We start from the raw sequence: 20,442 nt of genomic DNA on the forward strand, positions 1-20,442 counted from the left end.
TTGAGTTGCCGGATAGTTGGAGATAATAGAAAATTCCATAGAAGTACTAAGGGTCGTCCATTCCGTTATATTTACCAGATCGTGACAAAAAAACCATACATGACTACAGTTTCGATGAAGGTTGTGCTTGTTGCCATGTCGGCCAACTTGTATAATTTTCAGCTCCACCACCATAGTAAAGCTTGAAATCGAGATACGGATTCAGCGGTAGTTTGTTCTTGACTCGAAAGACATAGTCTGGGTTTGTTATGAATGCTCGTCCTACAAGTTTCGGTGAGCAAAAAGAATTCTCTTAAAAATCAGAATGATCATTACCTATCCCAATCAAATCAGCTCTCCCATCCTGCAGTGCCTTCTCTGCAGCGTCTCCTTCAGCATACCCGCCAGTCAACATCACAGGACCTCTGAATATTCCCCGGTATTCGTTCAATTTAGAAGTTTCGTGTGGTGGTCCTTCTACCCATCCCTAAGCTCAAAACTCGTTACTAAATATGATTATTTTGAAATCGACAGTTGACATACCCCCCAAACAGGTTCAGTCAACTGCAAGTACGCCAAATTGTACTTGTTGAGCCTCTCAATGACATACGTATAAAGATCCTTCTGATTTTCATACCTATTATACTGTACAATGAGCGAAAGCTCCAACACTCAAACCAGCTAAAAAAATTGGTCACGTACGCCATTCCTCGTCTTCCTCCATACGGAGACAATCGAATAGCAATCTTGGAAGAAGGTAATTCCTTCAGGCAGACATCAAGCACCTCGAATAAGAACCGTGCACGGTTCTCGAAACTGCCTCCGTATTCGTCGGTACGGTTATTGGCTTCCAAGAATTGGTTGATCAAGTACTATGACCAAAAAAACGAATCAGGTATGACCGTGGATTTGCAACCACAATTCTATAACTCACCCCATGAGCCGCGTGAATCTCTATTCCATCAAAGTTGGCCAGCCGTGCGTTTTTCTACAGCGGATGAAGGAGTTCAGTTGTAGAATGCATCGAAACAACAAACTTGATTACAAAAACTTACAGCAGAGAGCTGATATTCTGAAATAATGAACTTGATTTCCTCCAACGTCAAAATCCTCGCTTCCTCTTTATGTGGTTCGGCCTAAACGTGTAATCAAAAGTGTCACTACGGTCTTGCTCAAAAGCAAAACAAAAAACTTCACACAAATCCAATGTATACTTTTCCACCAGAAGGCGAAACAGGCGCTCGACCCTCTGGCTGATATTTCGAATCACCAGCACGTCCTGTATGCCACAGCTGGGCAAATATAAAAGCACCTTTCGCATGTACCGAGCTCGTTGTTAACTTCCAGCCCTCCACTTGAGCAGCATTTAATAGGCCTGGGACGGCAGGATGTCCAGCTGCCGTTTTGCTGCAATGTACACCCTCTGAGATTAGGAGAGCTCCTGGACTGCATCGCTGGGTGTACATTTCTGCAACGAGTTCATTTGCGACTTCCTAAGAAGATGGTGGGAATGTTAGAAATGCAATCGTTTGCGACTCTTTCGAATCGGTGCATCTCCATGACTGCTGTCTCGCTAGTCAATCTTCCACAAAATCGTGTAATGTTTAGCAATGTCGTGATATCTCAACCTTCAAAGGAGTCCAAATCACAATATTCGTATAGAAGCACTTTAAAATTCAATATCACATTCTCAAAAAGACCTCACTTTCTCAGTTGCATCCACAATCGCTCAAACACGGCGACACCTATTACCAATCGCTTTGTTACTCACTGTAGGAGCTCTAGATCGTGTCAGAGGAGCTAGTACGATCCGATGAGACAGCTGGCAGTTGCCTACTCTGATAGGAGTGAATAGCATCGTGTACTACTTTCGATACCAGCTGTTGGACAGAAACGCGAAGCAACGAATTGAAGCATACGCAGACAACAGACGTAATAGGCAAGCTAAACAATTCGATACCAGCATTCCGTATAACCATTCGTCTACGTGTTCTATAACCGATCGCATACAGACTACATCAATCACAGTTTCTCACCAGCCATACAATTCACCACACTCTTCTACAGTACTCTAACCCTTCAAACCTTCTCAGCACCCTTCTCCTCACTATAAGTAGGATGATCGATATACCCAGCCTCACCCTTGGAATACCATCCCTCAGTATTTGAGAAATCTCTAATCGGCAACCCCAATCTTGTCCTCTCCACAAAGTCCGGATTAACGATAAATGCTCTTGCAACACCAACAAGATCAATTCGTCCAGAACGAAGTGCTTCTTCCGCATTCTTGTTTAGGTATCCGCCTGTAGCGAGTTTACGTGTGGGGGCTTTAACAAGTGCGAGGAGAGGGTTGAGTTTAGAGTCGGCTAGGGAGCTGTCTTTTTCCATGTGTCTGAATGTTGGTTCTACAGAATAGAAGGCTGTTAGTACATCCACCATGTGCAAAGCTAGAAAGAGCAGTGTTACCAGTGAAATGAATATACGCAAGCTTGTACTTTTGGAGCTTGGTCAAAACATATGAGAACAATTCAAGTGGATTTTCATCTGTACAATCCTGCCAGTTAAACCATGGGCTAAATCGGACAGCTACTTTGGTTTCAGGGAGTTCGAGTAAGACGGCGTCCAATACTTCGAATAGGAAACGAGATCTGTTTTCGTATGAGCCACCTAGTGAGACTCTTTCGTCAGTCAATGTAGAAGCAAATGCGCGACCAAAGCAGTGGTTACCATAATCATCAGTCCTCTGATTCGTACTACTCTGCAAGAATTCATCAATGAGGTATCCATGTCTACACAAAAAATTAGAGTCTGTCAGATCAAACGTTGCATTCACACTACAGCAAACATATACGCACGCTCCGTGCAGCTCTACGGCATCGAATCCAGCCTCTCTTGCCCATCTAGCGGTATCTCTGAACTCTGACACAATATGCTTGATATCATCCAATGTGGCAGGACGAGCGACTTCTTTCGTCTTGTCATTCGCATCAACAGATCCTCCAGATGGTGATAGTGCTGGCTTGCCATCTTTTTGGAATTTGGAAGCTGATGCACGGCCTGGTTTTGTGAGTGGAAGGTAGCAAAAAAAGATCAGTCAGGAAAAGATCAGTCAGGGTGTACGATGGATCATGTATGCGAAACGTTATTTCGTTTGTACCTGTATGCCACCTAGTTGAAGTTAGCGTTTCGATTAGCAATCAAGCAAAAAATAATATTTCAACGTTCTAACTAGCACCCAACGTTTCCACAAAAACGCATTCATGAACTTACAACTGAGCACAAATAAATCCACCCTTAGCATGCACAGCATCATTAACCTTCTTCCAAGCTTTGGATCCAGCTTTTCAAACCACAAAAAAAACAAGGGCGTGTTAGATCCAATTGTTTCATCATAAAACCAAGTACAAAACGGTCTCACCTTCATCATAGATCCGCGGCACATCTTCAAACCCCTGTCCAGACTCAGACGGCGTGGTGCCTTCAGTAATAAGCAGCCCACCATCCGTAGCACGCTGTGAGTAAAACGTGAGGTTTGTATCGTTCGCCAAGTTTCCTGGAGAGCGACCACGAGTCATTGGGCCCATGACGACTAAATATTTCAGAATGTAAACGTTAGCGGAGGCTATTCAAGGTATCTGCAGATACATTGTAACGTCGAGGATTGGATTTGAAATCAATGTCCACGGTTTTTACGAGCTTGAGCGATGCGTAAATGGGACGTGCAAGTACGTACTGCGATGCTTGAGAATCATATCACCAACGGTAATTGAGGTCTATAGACCGATCGTTAGAAAAACGATGCTGTAATGTCAGATGCAAAGTTGAAGATGCAACGTACAAAGAGCTTGCGCTATTGACAAGAGTTGTGGTTAGAAAACGATGATCAAATAAGAGGACCTAGACCTGTTGAGTCATACCTCGGGATCTGATACTTCTCCGGGCATGTCCTAGGGCTTTTTGGGTTGAATTGCTTGGTTGAAGTTTTCCTGTAATTTTTGTAAATTTAGAAGAGGAAATTTAAGAAGGTCAAGAAGATCGCCATTACAAAACGAACGTGTACGAGCACATTAGCAATCAGAGATTGCTTGGAATGCGGACAAAAAACCGAGTGCTCAAATACTTCAATGATTCACCATGTTTGGAATCGGAACATGGTCGTTACTTTTACGAGGTGATATTACTTATTATTTGACGTGCAACCTTATATAAACACTGTCGTTAACGGCGGCTGTTGTGCAAATCCAGATGGGCCCTTATTCAATCCCGTAAACATTGGTTCATAAACATGTAACAACCCAATCGGCTGTTGCCTCCACACTTGCTGCTGCTGCTCACTGTATCCCTGCTTCACAGACGGCTTCTTGACCTGCCCTTCCCAATCCCCACCACACAATTCAGCAGGCGTCAGCAACTGCTCATGACTTCTCTTTCCCGTACTCTTATGTCTTGGCACAACAACAATATTAGCTCCCAGCGACGGAAACACGACCGGCACGACCGTCCCCGATCTCACGACCTGAATAATCGACACAGTCCAATCGTACAGCTCGGTCGGCGATACATTCAGGTTCCATTGTATGAGGTTCATGTATCGGCGTTCGAGATCGTTGAGCCAGCCTGGTTGTCTTGGCATTCCTGACGATATTGATTCCCAGAATTTAGACATGGATGCGACCGAGTCTGCGTCGAAAAGGAATTTGGATGCGGTTGATGCGCCTGTTATGAATAGGTCCAGACCAGTCATGTCGGCGGCAATAGAGTAGAATTCGGATGTTTCGGATGCGGTCTTGGGGAATGGGATGCGTGTGGAGCTGTATAGCATGGTGGTGAGGAAGACGAGGACGGCTGCTGATCGGGACTGGGAATGGGTTATGGAGTGGAAGGCGGCGTGGAGGATGTAAGAGGGCTGAACTGCGGCCCCTTGATATTGTTGTTGTTGAAGATGTGATGGGAGTGGTAATGTAGTCGGTGATGGTGACGGTGGATAACCCGAGTACGTTGCCCGACCATATGTTCTTTGTAACTGTTGGTTCCATGCATTGACACAATTCACGGCGTGTCCTGGTTAAACATTTGATTGGGTCGGATGGTGAGTCAATGTGATTTTCAGATACTACGTGAGCAAACAATACGAATTTAATAAGCTGTTTGACATACCTATAAACATGGAGCAGTCACCAGAGAGTAGATGCTCCAACACATACATTGGATTACTATGCAAGGACACTGTAGATCGATTCAAGTCGCTGGCAGTATTGGCTAAACATGTCCCGCTTTCTTGATATCGGTGACATGCCACGTTCTCATGGCATGCTTGAACGTTCTGCGCATTGTTGTGGGATGCGGGTATCTTCATCAGAGCATCTCGATACTGCATTGTGGATATGTTTTGGCTGAATCCCGGCCGAGTTCAGAGCTCAATGAGAGACAGGTGAGAGAATAAATACTGCAAGGTTTTCGATGACTTGTGATGACTTTGGCGAAGAAGACTCTTCTTGGTAAACTGGTTATTGTTTACGGCAGACACCAATTCCAACTACTAGGCCTTTGCCGAGGGGTGGAACAACTATGAGCAAAAAGGAACGGTGTTTAAGGCATTCGTCAAACCCGTAAATAACGAGAGAATTCGAGATTTGGATTTGTTGAAGACCCGATAGCCTCGTGAGATTTTCGAACAGGAAACCAGGATACTTGAGCCGGCGATTTGAGGGATAATCCTTAAAGCATACAGCGCAGCCCTCTGCATTCAGAAGGAGATCTTCCCGTGATGTGACTGATGTCCCGGACGGGAGATGACAGCGACCAGACTGGCTGATATCTACAATACGAAACAGATTTCAGTTAATAAAATGTTTTCTTCTTATATGCATTCATGTGGTTATGCCTTTCGCGTCAACCCAAAATTCCCAATACTTTTTTCAAACTCAAAAATCCAAACCAACAGATGATAGCGCACGTAGGCCACCACCACGGCAGCGGCAGCCATGCCCACCACGACCACAGCACGCATCCTCAATGGGACCTCCTCGTCTCGTCCCCGCACACGCTGCCCTTCATTCTCTCCTTTATCGCATCAATGGGCACCTTCCTCGGCGGCCTGCTCACAATAATAATGGTCAGATACGTCCCTGCAGGTGCATCAACCAACAATCTCCTGGGCGTCCTGCAAGCATTCTCGGCTGGTGTAATGCTATACATGACATTTATCGACCTCCTGCCTGAAGCTAAGGAATCTGTCGGTGGACGGGAATGCATGCTCTGGTTTTTCGGTGGTGTCGTCGTATTCGGCGTACTGGAGACGCTTATATTGCCTGCTGCTGAAGGCGGAGATCACCATAATCATGCTGTAAATGGGGATTCGCACCATGTCGAACATGTAGAGACTACAACTATAAAGACACCAGAAACAACACGTAAGCGACGTAGTAATGCTACTGCTGCTTCGCCAACACCTACCCGTGCACGCAAACCAGCAGCACCAGTGGCAAACGAACGTCAAGCAACAGAGAGAAAGCAACTGTTACGGACATCACTTGTGACATTTGTTGCTATGGGACTACATAATCTGCCGGAAGGATTGAGTGTGTATTTAGGTGCGCTGGCGGATCCACGGTTGGGGTTACAGTTAGCTGCTGCCATTTGTCTGGTATGTTGAGGGTGTATTATTTTTGCTCAAGCCACTTTCTTAGAGCTAACCAAACAACTGCTCAAACATTAGCACAACATTCCAGAAGGTATCATCACACTGTCCTAACACAAACAAGTCTGCTAAACACACTAACAAACCACCTTTTCAAACCAGGAATGGCAGTCGCAATCCCGCTCTGGGCCGCAACGAAATCCAACTACCACGTCCTCTACATGACGCTCATAAACGGCCTAATGGAACCCCTGGGAGTCCTCCTGGGCGGCTTTTTTCTGAAAAACTATCTTACTCAATCCCTCCTATCGAAATCACTCGCTGCTGTAGCTGGTATCATGGCATGCATATCAATCCACGAATTGTTTCCAACGGCGGTCACGTATGCCGGTAAAGAACGGGCTAGTTTTGCGCTGTTTTTGGGTATGGCGGTGTGTTTTGTTGCGCTGGAGGGGGTGGATGTTATCATGAGTTGAGAGGTATATAGAAGGGCGAGTAATGACGATGGATTTTTTGGAAGGGAGGATATATGTTTAAGGACACTCTATATAGATTTTTACTACAACTATTTTTGCATGCAAAACAACACGTACAAAAAATATATATACAAATTTCAGCATACAAATCACTAGAAAAACGTCAACCACACGTTCATCATGGGTTGCGACTGTTCGTCCACCACCTATATGTCCTTCTTTGGCACACCAAGATGTATAGTCGGCACCGGCATAGTAATACTACTCTCCCGCCGATGACTCGTCAACGACTGCTCTATATTCGACTCGATATCCTCCTGCAGCTTTCTCGTCAGGTAATCCAGTGGTAAATCATTCGTATCCGTTCCAAATGGTTCTGAGTCAACCAAAGTGAGTTAGATATCTTCTATAATATGGATCGGGAGACCAAGCAGGGTTTTTTTGCATTATGCAACCCCACATACGCATTTACCTTCAATCTCATTCGCAATAGCATCCAGCCCCAAAAACGCAAAACTAACCAAGCACGCCGTTAGCACACTCATCTCCTTCATTGGCCTTACAATCTGCAGAGGCAAAAAGAACAAGTACAGCCACAACAACTGTTTTAGATGCATGTCGTAGCTAGGAGGCACACTGATATTGACAATACTCTCGAATTTGGTTATCGAGTCAATCATGGCTGATATTGCAGAATTTAGTTGTGGGATGTCTTCGGTGTCGTGTATGAGGTTTTGGTGACGCAGACGACGGGTGTAGTGGGAGATACGGTATGCAATGTCGAGCGGGACTGTAACGACGTTGCCGCGTTTCATGCGGAGGGATGGAGACGTGGGGTCTGATGAGGATGGGGCTGGGCGAGAGGCTAGTTTCCACAGATGGTGGTTTGTGGGGAGGAGCTGGATTACGTCCGGGTGTTCGAAGCCGTCTTCGCCTCGTAAAGCCCACTTCATTGAAACCGCTATCACCAGGAGATATGGGTAAGAAGTAGTTTCTTTCTTCACTTACGTTCGAGCAGATGGCAACCAAAAAACGCTCTAATAATGGATTTTGACACTTACCAACAGCCAGCAAGAGTCTCTGCGCATCCAGCTGCTCATCCCTCTCCGCATCCGTCCCACAACTAACCACAGTCCATAACAACCTACTCGCATTCCGTATACACATGCACAAACTAGTCCACATCTGGCTCCCGCTCCAGTATCGTTCAAACGCCCGATTCGTTCGGAATGTCATTAGGAGCGTCAGTGTTGGTGTCAAGATCCGTAACAGACTATACTTTAGTAGTGTTTAGTGGTTTTGTTTGCATGCATGGAAAAAGTCGATACCCACATACTTGTCATCCATGTATACCGTCTGTGGATACGCGACGTGCATGAGATACACGAGAAATGACCACGCCGTCCAGCACAAGCATAGAAAGCCAATAGATGGTATGATCGAGGTGCTGAAACGGGTTGCGTTGATGAATGTGACGACGTAGGATGATGAGCGTGAATTCCTGTAAATGTGTGGTGGTGGTGCGGTAAGTAAACTTGAGGCAAAAAAACATACCATTGCTCCAACAATGTTGGTGATGAAAAGCGTGTCTTGCACGTGTAATTCATGATAAGAGATATAGCAGGACGTTACCTGAAGAAAGGATGAAACTGCCTATCATCAAAGAATGTAGCCCGTCTTTTCAACTCTCTCATCATGATGCTCGTCCTTCTTCCTTCCCACACAAATCGTCGCCAACACAATCAGCCAACAAACCAGACTCTCCTTAACGACAAGGAAGGGTTTCAAGCGTCAAATTTATAATGTAAGTGCTCTCTAGTCAGATATCATGGATATTGGATTGCTGTTCAGAGACTTGACTCGACAAGACCAAAAAAAGTTATTTCTAGACAATGCTGCCTCATGCTAACCAGCTGTTTCTCATACCTCTGCAATAGTAAATCCTCTGCAACACTAGTCAACGCAGCTCTCGTTTACTTGGATCCAGCAGATTATCAAAGATGGGAAACGTACGTACTAGTCTGTGAACATTGGACGACGAAAAAAAAGTTCGACGTTGATTCTGAGCAAAAACACTCTGTGTTATTTCAAAAGACTGGTTTTGAGCTACATTGACTTATCGATTACATCCATGAGCCAACACCCACCTCGTCTTCACTGTAGGGTGCAAAAGCCCAACAAAAACGAGAAAGGAATGCCAAAGATGCCAAAACTGGTCCTACATCCCAATTGAAGGCAGTTGAGTACCACCCTCAAACATCCAGCGTTACCTTTGTCTCCTTTTTTTGCACATCTAATACCATCTCACACATAGAACCAAGCATCCCTAACAATCCAATGTAAAATCTGCCTACAAACATTCATGATGACTTCGAGTCGAACTCAGCTTGAATCCCACTTGAACAAGCATGCTGGAAAGGAGTTTGCTGCTTGCTTTCCTAACTTTACTGGTTGAGTCAATGATAGTATGATCGGTCGCTTTTTTGCTGGTTAAATCATGTTGTACATCAAGGTTATCTCTCGCTCTCTCCTGTGCTACTACCACTCTTTACAGTTTAATAAAAATCATGGTTTGTTTCTGCTGAATCCTAGTACTTGTTTGAGATACATGTTGACGCGTCGCGAGTCAAATAGAACGAACACTAAAGGCCTTCTTTTGCTTTTACTGTTATCAACTGGGACGTTTATTTGTGAGTTCTATAGTATAATTATTAGGTTTTATATCGATTCCCATATATATATACACTTTCACTGTTGAGCCTTTTGACTGATAGTATTATGTGAGTTTTAGAATGGGGTGGTATGGTTTGTTGTTTTGATATCGTGCTGCTTGCAGCCATTGCAAGCGTTCATTCGATGCTAAGATCAGAGTTTCAGTATCTGACTCTTGGTAGACTTTCCCTTATTTTTTAGATGCACTATCGAGCTATATAATAATCCTCCAGCTAGCGTTACGAGGATTCCTAAGGTGGCAAAACAGAAAATCAGGGGCACTCACGCGACAGTATCAACAGACGTTGCTTTCAACCTTCGACCCGCAACTCAATATATCACTCATGCTATATAAGACTTACCTAGACCATTCGGCACCGTAATCACATACCCAAAAATCCAAACCGACAAAAACACACTCAGCACCTGCTTGACATTCCCAGCAACTGTCATACTGAGCGCCGATGTCTTTTTATTGGCCGAGAAGCTAGCGATATTCAATACGAATGCCAGCACCGCATTGAAAAACAATGCGAGATAGAGCGACGACAATGACAATTCCTTTGACGTGCCTCCCATCTGTTCAGCATACGTTGCCTTTTGCAGCAGTGTCTGCACATATATCCTATATCCCGCGACTTCACCAGACACGTACGCCATTGCCACAGACTGCATGAATGCGAGCGTCGACATCCTGTATAAGAGCTCTATCGGCTGCACGTTGAGAGATCCCACCAGTAGGATATTCGTGACGAGGCCTTTAAACGCCGACAGCAGCACACCGAGGAAGGTAAGCACGACGCCCATCCACGTCTTGATCTCGTACTCGCCATATGTGGCGAGCGCGACCCCCAGTATAACCGGTATCAGACTCATATATGTAATGGCCACATGTTGCTTTCTCATAAATACATACTCCATGATGATTGTGAATGCCGGGTTTGTCGACCTTACTATCTGGTGGAAGGGCAGGGATACCATGCTAAGCGATACGTTCGATATGGCGATATTTACAGTGTAGAGAAGCGAGAAGAGGAGCAAGGTCATGTATTCTCGTCTGTTTGTTATGGATGTTGGGGAGAGGACTTTGAAGCCGTGGATTAGGACTGCGGAGCCTATAGCTGATGCAAGTGCGTGTGATGATGTGAGGATCCAGGGAAAGTTGAATCTGAATAGTTTCATGATGATTTTGGAATCTGTGTTGGGTGGGGCGTTAGGATACAGTCCAAGAGTAAGAGAATGAGATAAATGACAATCTCCACATGCAGAAGGACTTCTATCGACGTAACAACAAAACACAAACAATGTCCAATGCCACGAATACATACACAGCGTTATCGTCAGATTACACACGAAATAAATCATCATAGTTCCAGCGGGAGTATCCATAGCCCTCGTTACATTACCCCAAACAGATCCATCCTGTAGAGCGTCGACAGTCCCATGCTCTATATCGAGCCTCTTGCGTTTCAGCTCATCTGAATTCCGTCTAGATTGTTGACCATTCGGCGATGGAAGTGGCGAGGGAAGCCCGTATTGCTTGCCTGATTCTATTGAGGTATATGGTGGTGGAGTTGGTGACGCCTCTCTTGACATCTAATCGGTCTATGTATCGTGCCGTGAAATATGAAACAAGTTGGGCACTGTCTACGACTATCAATGTATAAAGAGCGATGGAAGGCACCGGTAGCAGGGAATTCCTAAGTCTACCTAGTTTCCAAGGCTATGCATCCTTTAGCAAGCTGTTTGATAAGAAAACAAATAAATTGGTTGTTCGGCTATGGAGTTGCAAGACAAAAAGGAGAAAAAGGGTGCAGAAAATAAAACAGCCACCATCCACCGTTAGAGTTCGCCACTATCAAGATAACGCTTTTTGATATCGCTTCTTATTGGTCTTTGGTCTCGCGTTTGCCTTGTTTCTCATTATTTGCCTACCTGCTCATTCTTCTGAACCCCATATGGATTCTCTCGACCCCTTCGCTTCGTTGACCACGCTCCTTAAAGTGAGGCTCACAGTGTGTGATCACGACTTCCGCCCGACAACTCCTCATTTCCGGACTTGACTACCACTTGGATACGCAAACAATTCTTCATTCAGTCTCGTTTGTGAACTTGCGTCACTCCCATTCAAGCTTATCAACACTGCCATTCATTGCCACAACGAAACTACTGAATTTTATATAATTAAATTTGAAACACAGGCCCGACAATCACATATATACAACCACACAGCACCCACTAAGGGCTTATACATACGCAGGAAGAGCATCCTCCTCCTTTTCACCCCCACAACACTCACACCTTCCCAACAGTCCACGTCCTTCTTCCAAGGCCTTGAAATCGACTTTATCGCCAGATGCATCAACATATGCAATCAGCAGCGTCGAATCATCATCATCATCATCATCATCATCCTCATGCTCTCCAGAAACCGTACCAAGAGCTTGGCCAAGCACGGCAAGGATGATGGAGAAGAAGGCTCCAAAGACGATATAGTCAAAGGACTGGTAGCACTGAGACTCTGTATGTGATGGTATGGGTGTGTGTTAGGACAGCGTCCAACGAGCGCACAGTGTAGACGATTGTTTTGGTACGTACCAGAGCAGTAGCTATACGAGAATCCAGCAATGACGCCCCATGAGATGTACGTGAAGATCAGCAATCCTCGTGCGAGCCTTCAGGGTGAACGATAGTGTAAGATGTTTGGTAAAAGCCAACACCCAGCCCACCCAAATACGTTCAAACAAAGGAAATGTAGTCACTAACCATTCACTAACAGCAATATACTTCAAATCAAAAGCCGAAGTCTTGCGTACATAGATCCTCGTGATTGCAAGTAGCACCGTAATAACAGATAAGGCACACACAGAACCAGCGAGGGCTTGGAATCGGCCAGCAGTGAATGATTTCGTATCTGATAACAGCAGGATACTAGAGGAAGAATCTATTAGCACTACCATTGTTCAAAAAATCATAACTTAGAAAACCTAATGTTGAAATGAGATGGTGACCGATGATAAAAGAGAGGCCAATTATGTACCTGTGACTCAGTACGAGAGCAGAAAGTGATGAGAACACCAGGTTGGAGTGGCCCTTGCCGTGGATTTGGTGAGCGGCTAGTTCCATTATAGGTTCCGAGTTTGCGATGGGTGTAGATTTTGGGAGTTTCTTAGCCTCAGTTCTTCTATCGAGAGGGAGGTTTTACATCAGTAACAGTTTCTTTTGTGTGATACGTTGATGTCATACCCCCTACTGTTAGCCGTTACAATCACTTTCCGGTGGGGTTTACGTTTGCGTGGTTTCTCATAAGTTCAAGTCGAGACCTCAATATCGCCTCAACGTCAATGATGAGAATCACATATAATATTGCTGCTCCAAAAAAACATAAAAATATACCTATATCCCATACAATGCTTACGCGCAATAAGCATTTAAAAACCTGTCCTTGTCAATAACAACACCACTCAGCAATCCAACCATCCACCACTTCACACGCGAGTCTTTGGGCAATACCGATACCAAACTCCATCCATCTTTACATCTTATACGGGTATTTGAAGTCAGCAAATCTCGGATAGCGGTTTCAATATCACGTATCGTGTCCAGTTTGATTAACTGACGAAGATCACTCAGTTCGTCGGGTGTTATTATCGATCGGCCAGACGATACTATAGGAGTGTTATTATTACGTGTACTAGCTCTTATCACATGATTATGAGATGATGTAACGTCCTCCTCTCGTCCGTGTGGTGAAAAGTCATTGCGAGACGATGTGTTTGATGTGTTGATTCCAGCCAGGATATCAATAAGCTCTTTAGCCTTCCTGTCATAAGCTATCATGTTCCGAGTAAATGAGCGACGAGTAAATGGACACCTGGGATGTTCTTCACGTAGTAACATATCCACACAATTGGAGCAACAAGTTCGATGGACAGAGTTTGGCAGCAGTATACATTGTGGTGTGGTCGCCAACGTGTAGCATAGATCACATGTTACTAGAGCCGTTAATTTCGGTATTAGATCGTCCATTATGTTTAATATGTTGTTTGTGACGCAACGAACATTGGTGGACGTGAGAAAAGGTGTAGCTTTATGGAAAGATTGAACCTCCAAAGGCTCTGACTTTTAAAATAACTTGTATTAGGTATATCTACTTTCAAACTTCGTCCAACGCGACCGTCCATTCGTACAAGTCCTCAAAATCACCATCCCCAAGCACATCCTCATCAAAATCCCTTGTCGCTACCACCACAGCCTTCCGTATCTCAGCACCATTATTCACCCTCTTCTTACTCCTATGTGCAGAAATCCACCGTTCCTTCCACTTCGCCCTCTGTTTCTTTGGCGGCAACAAATCCTCCAGTTTCAGCTCCCTCCAGTTATTCTGTCTCCCACCTAAATGTGCATGGCGAGCATCCAGCGATGCCATAAATTGCACGAACTCGTTCTGGGATGTAATGTCGACGGATTCGATAGGCGAGTGGTAGTGTAAATCGAGTACGTGTTTTAAAAAAGGCCATCTCCCGGAAACGTTGAGTGCGTCACGAGCACCGATGGAGCCTGCAGGGATGAGGCGTTTGGCGTGGTAGTAGTGGGTTTGGGATTTGGTGAATATCTGTTGTTGCAGTGGTTTTGGGTGGAAGGTTGTTTGCGGCGGTTTGGTGTGAAAAGTTGTTAGACAAGGAAAAAACGAAACCAGAAGGAAGACCTGTAGCGACGACGTAAAGGCTTTATATTTTACCTTGAATAGCACTTTAGGAGGAAACACCTCACCACCAAGTCGAAACCGCACTCGAGCTTTACAAAATGGGTCTTTGAGGAGTGCTGCTTCTTCGTGTGATAGCCCACGAGCGAATTTGAAAGTCATGTTACGTTCCTACAATAAAATACTTTATTAAATTCATCTTGTTAAGTACTAAAGTCTCTGTTTATATACTCACAGCCTTGGTAATTAATTCCTTCATCAACGCAAATAACTTCCTCGATGAATACGCTACCCATGCTCTCTCAATCATTAGAGCAGCTGTGCGCTGCACGTTCCTAACATCTGCTTCCATTATCCAGTCTAAACCGTTTAGCACGAAAAGTGTAGCGAAATGTGAAAGTTATGTGATTGGAGGCAGGAACATTTTTTTTTCACAAGACACTGTTCTATCACACTATTTTTTCGCGTACAGATTCAGACAGTTCAGATCACACGACAACTACTACAATAACGACGGGGGTATTTGGAAACATGTTGCATATTTTCTTACAACTTGGCTTCAGACACGATAGCGGTTTCGTCCTTGACCCATCCAGTGAGCTTATCATACCCGAACGGCCTGGGAGGTAGCACGTACTTGCATGGCGTCAACTCCAACCTACCCAAAACAAAAAAAACGCATCAGAAAAATCACTCTCATACAAACCGTCTGCCAAAAATCACAAATTCTTACCTGACAGGCGGCTTCAAAACCCTCGTGACACCGCTTGGCCCATAATGCAAATCAAAGAACTCATCCCTAAACAACTCGGGCTTCACTTTCGGCAACTCGTATGCCGCCCAGCGGAACAGCCAGCTTGGAGTTGCTGTTAGTGGCTCGATAGGCTCTTGCGCGAATGCAGAGACGATTTTACGGGATATGGAGGGTGAGTGTGGCCCGAGGGATTGGAGGAACATGGCCGATTGGGTGAGGGAGGTCGAGACGAGGTAGGAGCCGCCGTGGGTGGCGCGTTTGTGGAGGGCTGCGAGTGCGCCTATACAAAATGTTGAGAATGAGTCAAAAGTAACATGGCGTAATAGTGTTGTATGAACTTTTTTGGGCGGTTTACGTTACCTAGAGCACCCATATGGCCCGTTGGCAAATCACAGACCGTCATGGGGAGACGAGCCGGGATGGGGACTTCAAGTGGTGGGTTGTAGGCTTGAGATGTGTATTCGCCCTATTTCAAAATAAAATTTCCAAGGCACAAAAAAAATATTAGATCTTGCTAATTGCTCATCACACTGCTATGAGCACCTCCTCAATCCATCACAAACACATACATGCTCAGAAGCCAACCCAGTCGTGAACTGCGCAAGCCCATCAAATCCAGGACTGGCAGCCATAGGTCCCGTATGTCCAAAACAGTTTACGCGCACGTAGATGATACCACGCTCACGGTTTTTGACTAGTTCCGCACATTGCTGTGGGCCGAAACCGAGACGTTCGAGTGCGCCGTGTGCGTAACTATTGGATGTGAATTGTAAGTGAGCGAAATATGTGAGTGTGTCGAAACAAAAAAATGAGAGTGTCTGGACCGAGAATTGCGTCTTCAAAAGCACAATGTCCAAGAATCTTACTTTTGAACTACAACATCAGCTTCTCGAATCAAAGCCTGCATGCGTTTCTTGTCATCGCCCTTTTTCAAGTTCTATCGTTAAAAAAAACCGAAAGTGAGTTAGCACAAAGAATGCATTGTTAAGACATGATGTCACACAAGAGCAACACCACAGACACCTCACTCAGCACTACATACCAAGAAAATACTCCTCTTCCCCAAATTAGTATCATACCAAAACGACGGCGTGTCTTCCAAACTCGGCGATGACACCTTGACCACATCAGCACCATAGCAGGACAAGACACATCCCATACGAGGACCCGCCAAGATACGTGTCAATTCAACGACCTTGATTCCAGCCAGCAGACCACCGTTTCCACCGCCTTTTAAGGGGGACGGTTTCCAGTTTGTGTTTGGGAGGGCGATGGGGTCGATTTCAATGTATGGGAGTTTGGAGAGAATTTTGCCCTGTTTGTATACACGGTTGTTAGCGCCTTTTCCTAACTTGGCTTGACATATAACAAGAGCAAAAACAGAAGACACTGGGAAGGACGAATAACACACCTGCTCAGAATCCAAAAACTCCTATTTGAGAGTGTACATGTAAGAGTGAGACATTTAGCGGCATACTTAAGACTGAGATTAAGCTGACTTGGTTACCTTCCTAGTCTGCGGCACCACAGCAACATGATGCTTTGCCTGCATCTCCCTACAAATCTCCCACTTACTCAATGTCGCAATATGCGCCTGCATCTTTTTAATAAACGCCGGCCCATCCCCCCTCTCTACATCAGCCATCATATCTTTCACCTGTGCACTCGTAAATCCCAGATTCGTCAACAGCGTATGTGGTTTATCAAACTTGGACGACGTGTGTAGCCACCCGTCTTTGGCCATCCAGACTTGGCTGTACAGGAACCGGAAGTAGTAGTCTGGAGGACGCAGCTGTGGGTCTTTTTCGATATCGAAGAAGACTTCGAGAGCGGGTTTCTTGTTGGATGTGTAGATGAATTGCGAGTTTACGGATTGGAGCGCGTGGCCAATGTCCATAGAGGCTTTTTGGGTTCTGGGGAGAAGAGTTTGTGGGGGTTAGTTTCTCTTGTAAAAGGAGGAGGCCCCCATTATTTTTTGTGCTTGTTCCAGACACCAATGCCAGAAGAGACGTCCAAAATGACGAGGTACGAAAGGCGATGTTGATGGTCCCCTATGCACCGATCGTGCAATAAAACCACACCCAAAAAGTCCTTCCAAACACTTTGAACCACACACACGAAAAGCACACCCCACACAAAGAAAGCCCAACATGTAGACCACTACATCTTATCCCAGACAACCACATACCTGCCCTTCAGCTGTACCTTCCCCAACTTGCTCGCAATACACGCAATAGCAATATGTAACCCTACATACAAAATCCACGGTCAACATCCCACCCACAACCAAACTCAAAACGACAACGTATACATCATACCAGTAATCATCTCATTAACTTTATGTGGACTTGGCACCCACGGTTTATCATCTCCTGTGAGTTCGAAATCCTTGACGAACTGCTCAGATTCAGCGTCCCAGAGATTAAACATTTTCAGCATGGATGCGCCGGCTGCTTTGCTGTCGGGGATTACGCTGGGGAGGTCCATGATTTTGGTTCTTTCACTGTAGGCTTGAAAGGTAGTAAATGTTGAAGCTTGGAAGGAGTTAGTGTGTTGCACTAAAAACTTGGGTGATGTCACACACTGAACCTCACATCAAAATCAGACATACTGAGGAAATAATATGTATAATAGTAACAGAATATGATATGTAAAATGAAACAGAATATAAATTTACAATTTCATCATGATGACAAGACTTCCTCCAAATGCGTGACTACATTCCTGACACGTATCAAGATAACGAGACTCGATATGAAGAATATGGCACATACTAGCAGCTGTATAAAGAATATGATTGATGATGATGATGTGTCTCGTGGTTTGGTGGTGAGGTGTTTTGCCGATGGTGGTGCTTGTTGTTTCACGATGGCGCTACTATTCTTGTTGTTCGTAGTGGTGGTAGGCGTCGGTTTACGTGCTAATATAGGTGTTGGCAATGGCGGTGGTATACACTCATCACCGATAGATACTACATTTGCAGCTGCTGCGGTTGCATCGTACCCATTCACACTCCCTTGACTGCCCACAGACAGTATACCACCCACAGCACCCACATCGCCACCATCCAAACTCTCCAAACTACTACCAACACTCCGGTTCCCACCACCATCACCACCCTTCTGCAACCTCCATAACGTACACATGGTCTCATACGCCCCATCACGGCTCAGAAACGATGCAAAGAAATAAGTCTTGATGTACTCGTCTCGTATATCAGCTGGATTCATTTGGTGGTGGTGTTGTAGGGATAGTGGTGGTTCGTACGTGGTGATTTCAATAGCATTATTGACAAACATGACGATTTTTTTCTTTTCGATTTTCAGGATTGCGGAGAGTGGGATTACGAGTTTGGTTTCGAATGTGAATATGTTGGAGTACTAATACGGAAAGAGGGTGGTGTTAGAGTGGTTGCGACATGAGTTGGATTGAATTGTATGAGCATCTCGAACTCATCGAGCAATGTACTTACAAAGCATATGGACTGCTGCGTCAAATACAGCCTTCCCTGCAGCAATATGTCCCTCCGTAAAGCACACGGATAGTCTACGTACAGGAAAAAACTCAGTTCAAATACACCAAAGCAGCTAAAACAGCGGTGAATTCCGATGAACATTACTGTAAAACCTCTCAGCACACTAACTCACCATCAACAACGACCTCCCCAGCACTTAATCCCTTAAACGTTCCATGTAGCTCAACCGTCCTCCTATTACTACCACCAGCTTGTTCAACAGCACCAGCATTCACCTTACTACACCTCCTCTTACCACCAGCCTCACTCTTATTATTCTTCTTGCCAGATCCAGATCCAGACTTCACACTACCACTCGCTCCACGTGTCGCGTCACTACTGTCATCCGTCACATACCCCTCCGACGACGTATTACTAGCAGATCGTGGGCGTGACAAACTCGGCGACGTTGATGGTGGAGATGTTGATAATAGTGTTGTTGCTGCAGTGGCAGTGTTTTTACGAAACATTGTTTTCGTTGATGAGCGTGTACGGATAGGTTCGAAGGCAGAGGGAGATTGGTCGATTGATGCAATGATTTGATTCATGGCTGGGATTCGTTTTTATATCAAGGCCTTTAGCATAAGCTTGGAACGTTTGGCATTGCCTTGGCGTACTCCCAAGGTTTTTCTTGGCTAGTGGTTTAAGGCTATGGTGTGTGGAAAGTTATTAGTTCTTGAGCGTCAGTGTATAGATTAGTGTATGATAAAGACGATCTGTGGCTGTTTGGCGCTTACCTCTCTCTGCAGGGTGTGCAATTCGATGAACGGTTTTTGAAATGAGATTTGAAAGACAGCCACGTTTCAATCACGAGCTGACACCTGTCAACAACTCCGCCATGAAACGAACAATCTGGGGTACCTGCAATGTAATATATTCTTTTTAATCCAAAAACGAGGGAGAATATTATTTCTTGTGTCTTCTACTACTTCTACTTGTATGTTCCTAACTACGTTTTCTTTTACTACCCACTACAACCAACAACTCTTCTACTTGGCTTCAGGGTAATTGTCATACGAGTTCGTAGCAGCAAAAATAATGCTCCCGTCTTTGGCAGCCAGCACCCAATTCATGGGCTGATTATCCGTATACCTCGCAATATCAACAGCAGACAATCCAGGTATTTTCACCGTATTCCTCACTACATCCAAATGATAATTATATAATTCAAAAGCATATACGAAATTCGGATCGAATCGTACTGCTTTGCGGTTGGTGTCTTTGGAGAAATGTTTACGTCGTGCCTTTACTGATAATGGTGCGTTTCCTGGGCCGAGAAGTTCTCGGGATCCTGGTTGGAGAAGTCGTGTGTCTTCGTCCAGGTGCGACTTCCATTCTCCGAGGCCGTCTACGGATGGCCAGCATGAGATGGCGTTAAATGCGGTGATCAGGTAGGATCGCCAGTATGGTCTGTCACAATACACTGTGTGAGGAGAGATAGATTTAGTATATGCATGTATGAAAGGAGTGAAGGCGAATTACAGACCATCAGCATCAATAGTGGGATCGATTAATTTGAAGAACTAGAGGTGGACAAAAAACATGAGATCCAATTTTTCAACAATCGCAATGGGCTTCAAGCCTAGTTCGAACCTTGACTATGGCGTTGAATCTATGAATGATGCTGTTGTGTGAGCGACTGATAGCTATCTGCAATGATAT

General features: G+C 45.0%; 7 protein-coding genes across 7 annotated transcripts; 2 read left to right on the forward strand and 5 right to left on the reverse strand.

Annotated features, from left to right (window-relative positions):
• Positions 1-103: 103 nt before the first annotated feature.
• SmJEL517_g01922 (uncharacterized protein) lies at positions 104-3,923 on the reverse strand (the record flags this gene model as incomplete). The annotated part of the gene is made up of 16 exons (XM_031167850.1): positions 104-261; positions 316-466; positions 523-616; positions 682-851; positions 914-967; positions 1,035-1,115; positions 1,194-1,472; positions 2,065-2,384; positions 2,446-2,768; positions 2,835-3,036; positions 3,137-3,147; positions 3,250-3,319; positions 3,398-3,568; positions 3,713-3,752; positions 3,818-3,829; positions 3,897-3,923. 16 exons carry the CDS (start codon positions 3,921-3,923, stop codon positions 104-106), a joined length of 2,163 nt encoding a protein of 720 aa, XP_031026101.1.
• Positions 3,924-4,180: 257 nt separating this feature from the next.
• Positions 4,181-5,356, reverse strand: SmJEL517_g01923 (uncharacterized protein; the record flags this gene model as incomplete). Its single annotated transcript, XM_031167851.1, has 2 exons — positions 4,181-5,040; positions 5,137-5,356. 2 exons carry the CDS (start codon positions 5,354-5,356, stop codon positions 4,181-4,183), a joined length of 1,080 nt encoding a protein of 359 aa, XP_031026100.1.
• Positions 5,357-6,055: 699 nt separating this feature from the next.
• SmJEL517_g01924 (uncharacterized protein) lies at positions 6,056-7,095 on the forward strand (the record flags this gene model as incomplete). Its single annotated transcript, XM_031167852.1, has 3 exons — positions 6,056-6,625; positions 6,698-6,713; positions 6,782-7,095. The coding sequence occupies 3 exons, from the start codon at positions 6,056-6,058 to the stop codon at positions 7,093-7,095; spliced, it is 900 nt and encodes a 299-aa protein (XP_031026107.1).
• Positions 7,096-7,301: 206 nt separating this feature from the next.
• Positions 7,302-8,472, reverse strand: SmJEL517_g01925 (uncharacterized protein; the record flags this gene model as incomplete). Its single annotated transcript, XM_031167853.1, has 4 exons — positions 7,302-7,471; positions 7,568-8,056; positions 8,157-8,368; positions 8,432-8,472. The coding sequence occupies 4 exons, from the start codon at positions 8,470-8,472 to the stop codon at positions 7,302-7,304; spliced, it is 912 nt and encodes a 303-aa protein (XP_031026106.1).
• Positions 8,473-9,258: 786 nt separating this feature from the next.
• Positions 9,259-9,550, forward strand: SmJEL517_g01926 (uncharacterized protein; the record flags this gene model as incomplete). Its single annotated transcript, XM_031167854.1, has 2 exons — positions 9,259-9,333; positions 9,410-9,550. Coding segments are annotated over 2 exons (216 nt in total), but the record flags the coding sequence as incomplete, so codon positions are not given.
• Positions 9,551-9,960: 410 nt separating this feature from the next.
• On the reverse strand, positions 9,961-11,403 carry SmJEL517_g01927 (uncharacterized protein; the record flags this gene model as incomplete). Its single annotated transcript, XM_031167855.1, has 2 exons — positions 9,961-10,058; positions 10,170-11,403. The coding sequence occupies 2 exons, from the start codon at positions 11,401-11,403 to the stop codon at positions 9,961-9,963; spliced, it is 1,332 nt and encodes a 443-aa protein (XP_031026104.1).
• A 2,560-nt stretch (positions 11,404-13,963) lies between these two features.
• On the reverse strand, positions 13,964-14,864 carry SmJEL517_g01928 (uncharacterized protein; the record flags this gene model as incomplete). Its single annotated transcript, XM_031167856.1, has 3 exons — positions 13,964-14,422; positions 14,549-14,683; positions 14,748-14,864. The coding sequence occupies 3 exons, from the start codon at positions 14,862-14,864 to the stop codon at positions 13,964-13,966; spliced, it is 711 nt and encodes a 236-aa protein (XP_031026099.1).
• Between the last annotated feature and the right edge of the window lie 5,578 nt (positions 14,865-20,442).

This window comes from Synchytrium microbalum, assembly GCF_006535985.1.
Source record: "Synchytrium microbalum strain JEL517 chromosome Unknown SmJEL517_scf0007, whole genome shotgun sequence".
Taxonomy (NCBI): Eukaryota; Fungi; Chytridiomycota; class Chytridiomycetes; order Synchytriales; family Synchytriaceae; genus Synchytrium; species Synchytrium microbalum.